This window comes from Leptopilina boulardi, unplaced genomic scaffold, assembly GCF_019393585.1.
Source record: "Leptopilina boulardi isolate dan_hultmark-lab unplaced genomic scaffold, ZJU_Lbou_2.1 LbouV2_214, whole genome shotgun sequence".
NCBI classification, from domain to species: Eukaryota; Metazoa; Arthropoda; class Insecta; order Hymenoptera; family Figitidae; genus Leptopilina; species Leptopilina boulardi.
In genome coordinates, this window is record NW_026137768.1 from 4104259 (window position 1) to 4120152 (window position 15894).

At 29.1% G+C, this 15894-nt stretch overlaps 1 protein-coding gene across 1 annotated transcript in view; it reads right to left on the minus strand.

The window, feature by feature from the left end:
• Window positions 1–331: 331 nt before the first annotated feature.
• Window positions 332–15894, minus strand: part of LOC127279242 (uncharacterized) — a 59172-nt gene continuing 43609 nt past the window's right edge. The window contains exon 3 of the mRNA XM_051301479.1: window positions 332–1042. Coding sequence (XP_051157436.1) covers window positions 921–1042 — 122 coding nt within the window. The 3' untranslated portion in view covers window positions 332–920. The remainder of the gene's footprint in view (window positions 1043–15894) is intronic.

Here is a 15894-nt window from a genome sequence, read left to right on the forward strand (position 1 = left end):
TGTGGGGATACTATATCCGACCTAATTTTTACTCAAGAGAAGTGCCATTTAACAAATATTCATCATAGCTGAATTTTTAAATGACAGAATTTCTATTTCACCAAACATTGACCGAAATTTGGCTTATCTGAATTGTCATTTTATAGTACTTTCATACATGTCCGATTATACCCAGTAGAAACATTTCAGTTATAAAAATCACCACACTGTTTTCTTGAAAGGATCAAATTGCAACGAATTGATCCCAATATTTGGATTCAATTATATATTTTGATCCAAATATTGGGATCAATTCGTTGCAATTTGATCCTTTCAAGAAAACAGTGTGCAACCAAAAATTATCAATAAAATTGTGGATTTTAAAACCCCCTGAAATCTGTAGTTAAAATTTCGGACTAATTGTAAATTAAATCCGTAGAAATTAGACGGAAATTATAGGAAAACAATCCGAAAATGATCTTTATTAGTCAGCAATCAGTCCAAATGAAAAACAAATCCAAGAACAGTAAATAAGTCCAGAATAATTCGAAATTAGTATATGTAAAATATCGGCAACAATTGTACTTTATTCAAAATTTTTTATTTTTGAAAATTCGCTGCAATATTTTGGCATTTAGTACTCCATTGTACATTGTTAGCAAAATTTATTGTAATGATGATGATTATATAATTGCTTGTGTGTGTGTGTGTTGAACTAGATTTTGCTGGAGACGTGTCTGATTATAAGTTGTTGGCAAGAGAACTGACAACGAATTGCAGCAAATTGTTAGAAAACAGTCATTACTTGAGTGCTGGAAGACAGACGAAGAAAGATGTTCGATATGTCGATACATCTCCTAGTCTGACAAGACGGTAATCACTGGTGCTTCCCACGCGTCTCTTACATGTATATATATATGTGTATATATATATGCTTTCCACTAATAAGAACAGGTGAACTCTTTCCTCCGCATTGAGATTTGACGAGTATCGCCTTCTTTAACGACTTTCTCCCTTTGCCCTCCTCCATTTGCCACCAACACTTCCTTCTTTTGAGTCGAACCTATAATCATAAAGCAAAACTATATTTTAACTAGAAATAAAATATTTTAAACCAAATTTAAAATGTTCGAGAATAAAATTATGGCAATCGCTCATAATCAAATCACCGATTTTTGTACTGATAAATGAATTTTCCCGAACCAACTTTTGACACTGAAGAAAATGCCTAGAAGATTTATTTAGGCTCCTAGTCACAAGAGGAATCCACTAAAAATCAGTTACATTAACTAGGATTCCTAAGGAATTTGTTGGGATAACATCCTAGTTAATGTAACTAATTTTTTAGTGGCTTCCTCTCGTGACTAAGAGCCTAGCTAAATCGTCTAGGAATTTTTTTCAGTGGTACGATGAGAGAGTCAAAATGTTTAAATATTGCGAAAAGTTCGTAATATTTGGCAACGGATATTTTTATTCTTTAAAATTTATTAATTCTCAATTTTCACTCCTCCTATTCATTTATTTTTGTATCGAGGATTTTAATTTCTTTATGAAGGTTATTTTTTCGTTTTATTAGTTAATGTATTCAGTGAAGAGAGAAAGACAGAGATAGAGAGCCCTGTTGTGCCGTATATCTATATCGCCCAAGGATATGAAAGATGTGGAGAATAAATTAATTTCCCAACCCTTCTGTTTTGCTCTGGCATTTCTTTGACACTTTTTTTTGACATCAAAGGAATAACGCGCGAGTGTCATATCATATATGCGCGCACTGTTACGTGATTATTGACGAGGTGTTTTTATTTGCAACGCGTAATGTACATGCGCTTCTGAATTTTCACGCCTTCAGAAGGCCCTTGCGCGTCTCGAGAGGTGTATTATGTTCCGTATAGAAGAACCAACGATGTCTAGGCGAGTGGAGCTTGTTATCACACCTGCTGTGCGAAGAGAAAGAGAGAGATAGAGAAAGGGGAAGCGTATATACATATTACGTGCGTGGGACAGCAGCCAGTAGACATGTCTGGAGAACCCAACGCGTGAGTTTTTGAGGGGTTCGTAACCAATGAGACAATCGTGCGCTTGACCGGATCCATGCGCTAATAATGTATGCACAATAATCCTTTATAATGTTCAAATTTCTATGCATACTTCGATTTCAAATTATATTATGCTCTGCATGAAGAAAAAATTGATTTTGTTTAATGAGACGAAGATTTAATATATTAAAATTCCATCTCTCCAATTCCATCTCACCTATAAATACTTATAATTTTAGTAATGGCTTTGTTATGAAAGTCCTGATATTCTCATATTTTCAAATGAAAATTCTGTGAGGCTAGGTGAGAATTGGAAAATTGTGTCCAACAGAAAATCTGCTACTTAAAATTTCTATCGAATGGAGGTTCGGTTAACATAAATATGAAACAGTCTTCCAAAAATTGATTCCTAATATCGAAATCGGATATTATTGGTAATCTCGGTACTATTTGTACTCTATTGGTAACTATCCAAAACTATAGTGGTACTATTGGTATACCAATAGAGTACGAATAGAGTATCGAGAGTACCAATAATATCCGATTTCGATATTAGGAATCAATTTTTGGAAGACTGTTTCATATTTATGTTAACTGAACCTCCATTTGATAGAAATTTTAAGTAGCAGATTTTCTGTTGGACAGAATTTTGCAATTCTTACCTAGCCTCACAGAATTTTTATTTGAAGCTGGGATAAAATGAATAGTATTCGAATAAGTATACGCAGTAATAGGAATATTCGAAATAGTATTCCAAAAGGTATTGAAAGTATATAGAGTATACCAAATAGTATTCTAACTTGTATACATAATCTCCAATGTATACCTGAACGTCTTCAGTAATATTAGAAACGGTTATGACAGTACACTGAGTAAACTAAGCTGAATCTTCAAATGGATTATCTTAGTTTCCTAAGTATACCAAAGTATTTAGAGTAATTTCGAAGGTCTTCAGAAGTCTCTTAAAAGTATGAACATCTTCCGGAGTAAATAAAATGAATACTGCAGTCTCTCAATTTTTGGATACTTAATTGGTGATACAACACATAGATGACAGAAGTAAAAAATTAGAATGGCACAAATAAATAAAATAATACATAATAAACTGAGATTTACGGTATTTTATTTAAATTTTAGTATTATATTTTGAGTAAGAACTTCTAAACATAACTGATAACAAGAAGAAAGATTTTTTATTATACTACTGCAAAATATTTTTACTCTAAAGCAAAGATTGGAGTATTTTTTCGTTTTTAAAGGTTTGCCACATCTGGTTTGCATTAGGATGACCAGTCAAGGGTTTCTCGATGTAAGAGGTCCTATTTTATAAGTTTTTCGGTACCTGTTTTTTTCTTATAGATTTATTTAGATAGAAAATGTGTGAATTTTGAAGATGCAAAGAGACGAAGAAAATGTTTTTAAATGTTTAGTATTTTTTCAAAAATTTCCCTAAGGCAGACCTTCAAGTTTTCAGTTGCTTTCTAGCATTTGCCAGGAACGAAGTGGAACCTACAGTCGATAGTTAGTGAGTTAAAGTGAAGAATTTATTTAGAATTTATTTATTAATTATTATTTTAATATAATATTTAAAGTTTTTTATTAAACGAAATAATTTGAAGTGTAAGATAATTCTTTAACTAAAAAAATCCTGCACTAAGTGACACAATTCATTAATTGACAAATTACCTATCGAATGGTACGAAATCATATGCTGAAAAAATTATAAGCAAATCAAATAAGTTTTTCATATATTTTTTATTTACTTAACCACAAATTTATATTTTATTAAATATTATAATATACTATTAATATTATAAATGTTAACCTTGTATTCACTGCCAATTGTAATAGTTTATTTAATAAATTATTGTATAAAATATTATAACAAAAAAATTTTTTATAAAAAATAATTTACTAACATTAAAATATTCAAATATATCATTGATTAGAATGCAACTTAAAGTTGACATTTTTTTCAGGTACGGAATTATGAGTTTTATAAAGGATATACCATATTACTTATCGCTTCAAATATTTAATTCAGATAGTTATTTTTCTTTATGTTTATCTATTTATTTATTTAACTTGTATATTAATTAATTAAGTATTACATATTATGTATAATTATGTTATTATATTATTATAATATTATTATTATAATTATGTTATTATATTATTATAACATTATTATTATAATTATGTTATTTTCCATAGAAATTTTATTGTACGGAAGTAGGTTTGTTTTGCAGGAACCTTTAAATCTGTTTTATCTTCTACTTAATAATTGGGAATCACTTTGGACCCAAATTTTGTTAGAAATTATTCTTAAATTAAATGTGGAATAGGATTTATATTGTTCGATGGTTTTAGTAAGTATATTGCCCGGAACTTCGAATCCTACAATAACTGTTACCTAATCTTTCTGATAAACTGTTGTCATTTTCTGTCGCACGAAATTTGTAATTTTTACTAATTTAGCCGAAGCTTTTGATAAGGTTGACCACGCAATTCTGCTAGCAATAAAGCTATTACTATATTAGTATAATCTCTAGGATTAGTTGTGCGCTTTATTTTAAAAATTGTACATCTAAAATTAATCCGATCTCTATTTCCAAATCAAATATAAATTCCAAAAAAAAATTATTCTCTTATATCATCCAATAAAATCGGATAACTATTTTTCTGCCGCTAACATTTTTCTACTACCTCTAATATATATATATATATATATATATATATATATATATATATATTTCCGGCGAAATGTTGATTGAAAAAAAATATACGCCGTAATTTCGAACGACAAGAGCGTGCGCAAAGCAGTTAAAATTTAATTTTGACAGATATAGATTAAAAAAATCCTTTATTCGAAAAAGATCAATTTTTAATAGTCGATTTACGAATCTCCGCGCACGCTTTTTTTTCCTACTTTAAAAGCCCTGCTGCTTCCAATTTAAGTTTGCGAATCGCATAAAGTTGCCCATAAAAGATCGCCTCTCTTTGATATTAAAAAATTCATTTTTTCATATAAAAAGGGGCTTCTAAACTTCCAAATGAAACTATTCTGTTTACGAGCAAGGGGACGTTAAAACTGGACTGTGTAATGTCTTCCTTTGAAATAATTTTTTTTTTCCTGACTCTTTGCTCGTTTCTTGGGTGACAAATTGTATATATATTATATGGCTTGTGGTCTTGGCCGTTTCGGTGCGTGTCTCCTGTCTCTATTATTCATATATATATATATATATATATATATATCTAGTAGAGTCTGGTTATGTTTAACAAATGTGTGGACTGGTTTTTTTACATATATATACAGTACGCGCTTGGTTACAATATTTGCGACGGAATTAAACAAAACGCGTGTGTATGGTACATATGCTGAGGGGCGGAAGAAGCGACACGAGGGATTTAAATACCGCGAGCTTTCGGAAGTGCACAACGGCACGTTGGCTACCCCTCAAATACACCCCCTTCGCGAGGGTTTGTTGCCTACGAAGCAGAACGTGGAAGCGTGGAGCTACGACCCCGTAACTTTCGTAATTAAATCTGCAAGTTGCCTCAAAAAGTCTCTAGGTCTGGTTTTCTGTTTCCGCAAAACCCTCCTTTGCATCTATCTACATTCTCGGTTTTATATATATATATATTGTCTCTTTTTTTTCTCTCCAGCGTTGATTCCGTGAGTACTTGCGTGTGATAATGGATTCAGCCTCTTTTTGATTTTGAAATTAAACGAGTTCTTGCATAATGTAATTTTTTTTATATGTTCTCAGATGGAGATTTTTAGATAATGACAATCCCCGAAAGTTCATGTGACAGAAAATTATTTAACAGAAATTCTATATTTGACAGAAGTTCTATGCGACAGAATTATTAGAAACGTTCTGAACGTTCTGAAGAGGATGGTAGAGTACCGTCGAAACGTTAAAAATTGTGTTTTAATTTCACCTTTTTGACTTGAAAAGAATTTTCATTTGACAGAATATAAGAGCAAAATTCTGATCTGACAGAATGTGCCTGGCAGAAATATTTGTTAGCATACTTTTTGTTGGACTTTCAATTAGACAGAAACTTTTATTTAGTAGAATTTTCATCCGGCAGAAGTATTATATAACTACACTTTCTGTTGGACAGAATTTTGTTTGGGCCGAATCTTCGTTTAACAGAAATCTTATCTGAAAAAATTTGAGAATAGCAAAAATATCATTGAACAGAATATAAACCTGGCAGAAGTATTCGATAGCAAACTTTTCGATGAAACAGAACTTTCATTAAACAGAATTTTCATCTATCAGAAATACGATCTTAAAAAGAAATCGCACCATGCAGAATTTTCATTTGACGTTCTGTCCAATAAAAGTTCTGCTACTGATATTCTGATATAAAAACATCTTTTAGTTAAAATACTAATATTCTGACCAATGAAACTTCGGTCAGGTGAAATTATTGTTAAATGATATTTCTGTCCAATTCCATTCGAAATTTGACTAACTGCGAACTTTTATTTAGCAGGAATCTTATCTAACAGAATTTTTATTTGACAAAATATCAATTTGTCAGAACTTTCATTGGACAGAAATATCATTTAACAATAATTTCACCTGACCGAATTTTCATTAGTCAGAATATTAGTATTTTAACTAAAAGATGTTTTTATATCAGAATATCAGTAGCAGAACTTTTATTGGACAGAACGTCAAATGAAAATTCTGCCTCGTGCGATTTCTTTTTAAAATCGTATTTCTGATAGATGCAAATTCTGTTTAATGAAAGTTCTGTTTCATCGAAAAGTTTGCTATCGAATACTTCTGCCAGGTTTATATTCTGTTCAATGATATTTTTGCTATTCTCAAATTTTTTCAGATAAGATTTCTGTTAAACGAAAATTCGGTCCAAACAAAATTCTGTCCAACTGAAAGTTATAATACTTCTGCCGGATGGAAATTCTACTAAATAAAAGTTTCGTTGTTTTCTGTCTTTCTGTATATAGAACTTTAGTTTAATATGTTATACAGTAAAAAAATTAGTTTATATCAATTGGAATGAGGGTAAAATTTTTAGAATTAAAAAACACATCCCAAAGTAAGAAATATAGTGCCTAAAATTATTTTCCCACAAATGTTTTGATTTAACTCGAAAAAGATTGAATTTTTATAGAATCCGATTGGAAGTTAAAATTTAAGTCCCTTTTTTACAGTGATATTAAAAAAATTATTATTATTATTATTATTATTATTATTAAATTCATTGAAAATACTGGTTTTTAGAATTTGATATTTATTGCGCCTTATTTTCTCATTACGTTCTATTAAGCTAAATAGCTTTCAATAGCAGATGAATTCTGTTCGTGGCGTTTCGTCCTTTTCTTTTGTTCCTAGTCTCTCGTTCCCATGACTGCTTGATTCGAAAACAATTGAAAAGGTAAAAAAAAAAGAAAAGCGTGGAAAAGAGGGGGGGAAGAAAAGAGAGGTGTATGTGTGAGATAGAAAGGAGGGACTGTAGAGATGCTGGACTTGGACAAGTTTTATGATTTGAAATACCAAGGTTTATGTAGAATGTTGTTACAATCGTATAATTGATTTTTTAATCCATTCAACTCTTGTATTTATATAAAACAAAGAAGAAAATAATTTTCGTTTATTAAACTTTTTTCACGTTTAATATTTTATGCTAAATTAACTAAAATAATGTTGCCTTTCTTTGTTATTATTATTTTCTTTTTTTAATACAAATTAAAGAAATTTTTTTTATATAAAAAGCTTTTAAAAAAAATAAAGAATTTGATTATATGTATAGAATGGATTTAAAAAAATTAATTTAATTTCAAAAACTAAATTTTTGGTTTGAAATCAAATATATATAAAAATTTCAGTTTTATGATTCTTACATGGTATATTGTTCGCACCATTAAAACGCGATACTTTAAATCAGAAATACGTGTCTTTCGTATCCGATTTAACTCTTGCTTGTGTTCGTTTTGTCGTTGATGGGCGTATGTCTAGTGGCATACGGAATCAATCCTGAGAATCAAACTTCCGCTCCCGTGCTTCCGGGGCTGCCCGACGTCTTCCGAAGTAATCGGCTTCACGGTATGGATTCCTGCATGCTATAGACAGATTATCGAACGGTCTTTGATATTCCTTGATATACAAAAGGTTTCGGAAAGTTTCACAAAATAAGAAGAAAAAATAATGGATACAAATTTTATAAGTCGTCATTTTTTTTTTATTTTAAATTGAATCATTCTTATTTTAAAACTTCTTTATCAATTAGCCCTTATTAATTACATTAAATATTTTTTTAATATTTTAATTTCTATTATCGTTTTCAAAATAGTTTTTTTTTTGGAAATAATAACACAGGCCTGCATGATTTTTGTAGTTTTGATATCAGAGTGGTTTTCAAATGTATTTTTGTCTGCTGAATACGATTCCGTGTCCCAAAATTGCGTAGCACGTCAGAATTTTGAGAAAAGTGGGGATAAAACTCCAAAAACACGTTTTTTCGTGTTTTATCTCCACTTTTTTCAACATCCTGACGTGCTAAACAATTTTGGGACCCGAAATCGTGTTCAGCGGACAAAAATACATTGAAAACCATTCCCATATCAAAAATATTCAAAAAATTTTTTTTCGGGTCTTTACCCCCACTTTTTTCAAAATGTGTTCAAAAAATATTTATTACACAGGACTGCAAATTCGATTTTTTTTGAATTTTCGATATCGGAATGGTTTTCAATGTATTTTTGTCCGCTGAACACGATCCCGGCATCCAAAATTGTCTAGCCTGTCTGGGTTTTGAGAAAAGTTGGGGTAAAGATCACAAAAAAATGTCATTGGATTTTTAACCTTACTTTTTTCAAAATCCTGACGAGATAAATAATTTTGGGACCCGGAATAGTGTTCAGCGGACAAAAATACATTGAAAATCATTCCCATATAAAAAAAAATCAAAAAACTTTTTTTAGGGTCTTTACCCCCACTTTATTCAAAATGTGTTCAAAAAGTATTTATTACACAGGCCCGCAAATTCGACTTTATGTTGCATTTTTGATATAGGAGTGGTTTTCAATGTATTTTTGTCCGCTGAACACGATTCCGGGTCCCATAATTGTTTAGTACGTCAGGATTTTGAGAAAAGTGGAGATAAAACCCGAAAAAACGGTATTTTTGGAGTTTTATCCCCACTTTTCTGAAATTGCTGACATGCTAGGCAATTTTAGAATCCGGGCTCGTGTTCAGCGGACAAAAATACATTGAAATCCACTCCTATATCAAAAATACAAAAAAAATTCGAATTTGCAGGCCTGTATAATAAATTTTGAAAAAAGTGGGGACAAAAATTTTTTTTTTGTCTATTTTCTATATGGGAATGGTTTTCAATGTATTTTTATCCGCTGAACACGATTCCGGGTCCCAAAATTGTTTAGCACGTCAGGATTTTGAGAAAAGTGGAGATAAAACCCGAAAAAACGGTATTTTTGGAGTTTTATCCCCACTTTTCTGAAAATTCTGACGTGCTACGCAATTTTAGGATCCGGGCTCGTGTTCAGCGAACAAAAATACATTGAAAACCGCTCCTATATCAAAAATACAAAAAAAATTCGAATTTGCAGGCCTGTATAATAAATTTTGAAAAAAGTGGGGACAAAAATTTTTTTTTGTCTATTTTCGATATGGGAATGGTTTTCAATGTATTTTTATCCGCTGAACACGATTCCGGGTCCCAAAATTGTTTAGCACGTGAGGATTTTGAAAAAAGTGGAGATAAAACCCGAAAAAACGATATTTTTGGAGTTTTATCCCCACTTTTCTGAAAATGCTGACGTGCTACGCAATTTTGGGTCACGGAATCGTGTTCAGCAGATAAAAATACATTGAAAATCACTCCGATATCAAAATTACAAAAAATGTCGAATTTTGCATACCTGTTTTATAAATTACATTTTGAACACCTTGTGTATATAATTTTATATATACGATTAAAATAAGTGAATATAAATTTCTATTAACAATGACAAAATACATAATTTATTAAAGTTATTTATCATTTTCAAGAAAGGATAAATCTATTAAAAGTAACAATGGTAAGTTTTGAATAAATTATGTCGGAAACAAGTGGTCATTAATTCCAAAGCAACACTTTTACAATCACTGCATAATTATAACCTATACTGGTTAATAGTCAATTGCGAACTTTAAATTTCACATGCAATTAAATTATGAATGAGCCACTTAAAAACTTTGTATTTTTTTTTCTCTTTCTTAATAAGAAGAAGTAAATTTTTAAAAAATTGTGTGAATTTTTTTGTGAGAGACTTAAATTATGTCATTTTGATAAAATAGAAATAAATAATATTAATCTGAACCACTTTTAATTCTCGAGGTAAATTGCATTTGCAGTAGTGTAGTCTTATTTAAGTTTTATGAAATTGAGTTATTCTTTTGTAATTTATTGCTTCAAAATGCGCTACTTCAGTGGAACTTGGAATCGTTTATTACAAGTGGAATTTATATTAAGAGAAACGATTTATTTAATTTAGTTTCACATGAAGCAATGCTTCTTCACATAGTAATTAATTTTTTGAATAATTTTAATATGATTGAAAAATTTCATTGGAATTGAAAATATTTCTTGTATTTCTTTATCTGGTGAAATATAATACGACTTCATAACTCCAATAATTCAGTATAATTCTACACTACAATAAATAGAAAAGATATTGATATCTTGATAATAAAAGAAGTTTTTTTTTTTTGATTTTTTTCATATAAAATTGTGTATTTGACAGATGGGTCGTATTTTATATAACAAATTTGCTATCAGTTTCAGATGCAGAATTTCCTTGAATCTAAGATAATGTCTTATGTATATTATGTATTTCTCATAAAGCCTTCTTTTTAGAAAATAATCTTTATTATTTTCAATATTTTATATAATAAATGCGTGAATCGTCAGGCATACGAAATTAATTTTTATTATTATTTTTTTTCAAGTAAATTGGCGCGGGAAAAAGAAATGCAATGTCTATAGTTTTTATGTTTTTCACATACGCACTCGTATAATTATTAATAATAAATATTTTTCTTGTATTTTTCAGAAATTATTCATCATTCTTCTTGACGAGGGAAATCGACTTCTATACTGGTGAGTTTCTTATTGAATTTTTGCATGAAAAAATTATTCATCAAAAGAAATTAATTCCGTCCAATATGTCAATTTTTTTTTTTGGTATTAAAACCAATTTTCGATTATTTTAAACAACATTTATTTGTTTCAAATAAATATTTATTTAATTTAAATAAACGTTTGGTTTATTTTTATAAAGTTGAATGAAAAAAAGAATTGAATTGAGAACCGCAAATAAACGTTTATTTAATTTTCAAAAATTAAATAAAAATATTAAAAAAACACACATAAAAATAAATACAGTTAATCACTTATAGTGTTATATGGAAAAAAAAATTTGGATAATTCATTAATTTTGTTTGTCTGTGAAACGCGATCCAATAAATTGGTTGGGTATAAAGTGTGTTTTTTTCTTTGAAGCACATACGCCATTGTCTCTGGTGGAATTAAAGCTGTATTTATTTTTTCATCAGTGAATGGACACTATTTTTCTTCTTCCATCAGGTACATCCTGAAAATAAATTAAATTAACTAAACTTTCATTCTAAACATTTTAGATAATCATAAAAGAGAGTAAAAAGTTTTATTGTAAGTTTTTGAAAATATTTTTATTATTTAATTAATAAGTAAGCAATTTATTGGCGAAAAAAAAGTCAGATAATTCAGAATATTTTTTGAGATAATTCAGATTTCTGATTGTTGCAGATAATTCAGAAAATTTGAGATATTTTAATCTATTTTAAGATAATTTTGAGTCCTTCAAGATAATTCAGATAATGCAGGATGTTTCAAGATAATTGACTATACTTCAGATAATTCAGAAAATTTGAGATATTTTAATCTATTTAAAGATAATTTAGAGAACTTCAAAATAATTCAGATACTACAGGATGTTTAAAGATAATTTACTAAACTTTAGATAATTTAAAATACATCAAGATTATTCAGAAAATTTCAGATATTTTAGTCTAATTTAATATAATTTAAAGTACTTCAAGATAATTCAGATAATACAGGATATATCAAGATAATTGATTGAAGTTCAGATAATTCAGGATATTTTAGATAATTTAAAATACTGCTAGATAATTCAGGAAATTTAAAATATTTTAATCTATTTTAAGATAATATAGAGTACTTTAAGATAATTCAGATAATACAGGATGTTTCAAGATAATTTACTAAACTTTAGATAATTTAAAATACCTCAAGATTATTCAGAAGATTTCAGATATTTTAGTCTAATTTAATATAATTTAGAGTACTTCAAGATAATTCAGATAATACAGGATATATCAAGATAATTGACTGAAGTTTAGATAATTCAGGATATTTCAGAAAATTTAAAATACTGCTAGATAATTCAGGAAATTTAAAATATTTTAATCTATTTTAAGATAATATAGAGTACTTTAAGATAATTCAGATAATACAGGATGTTTCAAGATAATTTACTAAACTTTAGATAATTTAAAATACCTCAAGATTATTCAGAAAATTTCAGATATTTTAGTCTAATTTAATATAATTTAGAGTACTTCAAGATAATTCAGATTATACAGGATATATCAAGATAATTGACTGAAGTTCCGATAATTCAGGATATTTCAGATAATTTAAAATACTGCTAGATAATTCAGGAAATTTAAAATATTTTAATCTATTTTAAGATAATTTAGGGTACTTTAAGATAATTCAGATAATACATGATATTTCAAGATAATTGACTGAATTTCAGATAATTTAAAGTACTTCAAGATAATTCGTGAATTTCAGTTATTTTAATCTATATTTTAAGACAAATTAAAGTACTTTAAGATACTTCAGATAATACAGGATATTTTAAAATAATTAACGACACGTTAGATAATTTAGGATACTTCTAATAATTGAAAATAATATAATTCAGAATATTTCGAAATTTTTTAAGTTCGGAGTACTTGTAGGTACTTGAGTATTTTACGTTATTTCAGATTATATTTAGGATATACTTCAGAATATTGAAAATATTTCAGATACTTCAAATATTTTGATATAATTTTCTGTACTTGAAGATATTTTAGGATAATTTAATAGAAGTTACATTATATTTCATTACATTTACATTTTAAAGAATTTTTAATTGGATATAATTATTTTTTAGACGAATTTTTATTTATCGAACTACTATTTGACAGAATTTGTTTTTAAAAAAATTTCTATACTTAACAGAATTCTTAAAAATGTATTGAATTTTTATTTCGTAGAATTCTTAAAAAGCCGAATTTTTATTTGTCCGAAATTGCAAATGGCCGAACAAAGAATCGACAGAAAGATTTCGGCGCGATGTTTAAAACTCACCAATCAAAAGTTGTCAAGAAAATCGTAATTGTTGGATTTTAAATTTCGCACCGAAATCTTTTTGTCGATTGTTTGTTCGGACATTTTTAATTGCGGACAAATAAAAATTCGGCGTTTTAAGAATTCTACAAAATAAAAATTCGTCTAAAAAATAATTACATGTATCTAATAAAATTGTTGAAAATGAAAATTCTAACTAATGATTTTTATGGGATAATCATTCGCCCCGTATATATATATTCTTAATTTTAGAATGATTTTTTTTGTAATAAACCTAAATATTTCATATATATATATATTCCTTGTATATGAAATTTTCAAGAGATTTGATTAAATGAAAATAAAATTTTTCTGTCATATATAATTTTGATGAAAATTGAAAGTAAAATAATGAAATTATAAAATTGAAATGAAAAAAGAAGTAATATCAAATATTATATATGGCATTTTAAATACATTATTCGAGAGTGTATATACTCTCACTATATATATATACATATATGTATATCTCATCATAGGTCAGTAACAAAACTGAGCCTCACATGCCCTTTCAATGCGCTTAATTGTCGGCTCACTGGAGCATTGACCCCTCAATTAACATTTCGACGAAAGAATGTTGCCCCGCAATTTCTGTTCCCTCTTTTATAATTGTTATATGCATCTGTCGAAAATGCACCTCTTGGAGTACTTTTTCTTCTTATTGGAGGGGTAATTGGAAGAATGGGGGAGATGTAGAAGAACCGATTACCTTGACTTTTTCGTCGGGTTCGATGGCATCTGCCTTGGATTTTTTTATTTTTGCGATAATACATGAGAAAGAAAGAGAAAGTGAGAAGGTTAGATAAAGAGAGAAATGGACTTGTTTGGTTGCGCCTATATCCCGAGCTTCGGCTGTTTTCATGGCCGTCATTTAGTGGGTTCATTCACCCCGTGGTAGGGCCGTGACGAGGGCGAAAGGGACGAGAGAGGGGAATAAAGTTAAAGGAGGTGGAGAGAGAAAGAGTAGCGGGGCCAGACGGCACGTACCGTGAGCGAGAGAGAGTAAAGGGGGATGTGTGTCTCGAGAGAGAAGCGAGGGGTAAGAGGCTGAGAAAAAGAGAGCGAGGGGAGAGACCAAGGGAAAAAGAGTTGAGGCAGGTCTGGGATCGGCGAGGGTGAATGCGTCACGGCAGCCTGTCTCTCTCTCTCTCTCTTTCTCTATCTATTTATCTCTCTCTCTCTCGACTGTTGATAGCCCAATTTGCGTGCAGCCTAAATTTAGGTTCGAGTACCGGAAGTGAACGTGTTTGAGAGTGGGGCCACAATGGCCCATCCGAGGACGCGGATGTACTCCTTCCTCTCTCCTCTCTCTCTCTCTCTAGCTCGAGTGTGCGATGGTCAACGAGTAGTGACCGCGATCACTGCTGACAAAGCTACTGTAACCGCATTCATGCTGTTGTCACTTGTAGTTGCCGTTGTTATAAGACTATTATTGCTATCAAATTAGTGGTAATGTAATAATTGTCAAATACCATTCAATTTCCGTTATAAATTCTTTCCCATTCTATTATCTTTGAGAGGTACAATTAATTGTGGCTTTGGACTTTCAAAATTTACTTTTCGACATTTGCTAATTCGAATAGAATTTTTAAATATTTTATGAAAAATATTATATATAATTTCATACATATTGAGAAAAATGTTTAGTCAAAGCAAACAAAATTTGGTTGGTATTTAAGCAACCAAACTATTGTTTGAGTCAACAAAAATATTTGGTTGAGTGTTTTTTGTTGGCATAACGAAAATGTTTCGTTAAATTTGAAATATTTTAATCTATTTTAAGTTAATTTAGAGTACTTCAAAATACTTCAGATAATAAAGGATATTTCAAGATAATTTACTATACTTCAGATAATTTAAATTACTTCAAATCAATTAAAAAAATTTCTAAAATTACAATTTACTTTCAGATAACTTAGAGAACTTTAAGATAATTGACTGAACTTCAGATAATTTAAAGTACTTTAAGATAATTCGGAAAATTTTTAGATATTTTAATCTATTTTACAATAATTTAGAGTACTTCAAGATACTTCAGATAATACAGAAGATTTTAAGATAATTTACTAAACTTCAGATAATTTAAAATACCTCAAGATTATTCAGAAAATTTCAGATATTTTAGATTACTCTCTAAATCTGAATTAGTAAAAAAGTTTACTAATTTGACTTAGTGACTCACTTTTTGCTTCTCAATTAGTAAAATTTTACTAATTATTAGTAACTTTTACTATCAATTAGTAAAATTTAACTAATTCTAAAGCAAAAAGTGAGTCACTAATTTAAATTAGTAAACATTTTTACTAATTCAGATTTAGAGACTATTTAAAATAATATAGAGTACTTAAAGATAATTTAGATATTACAGAAT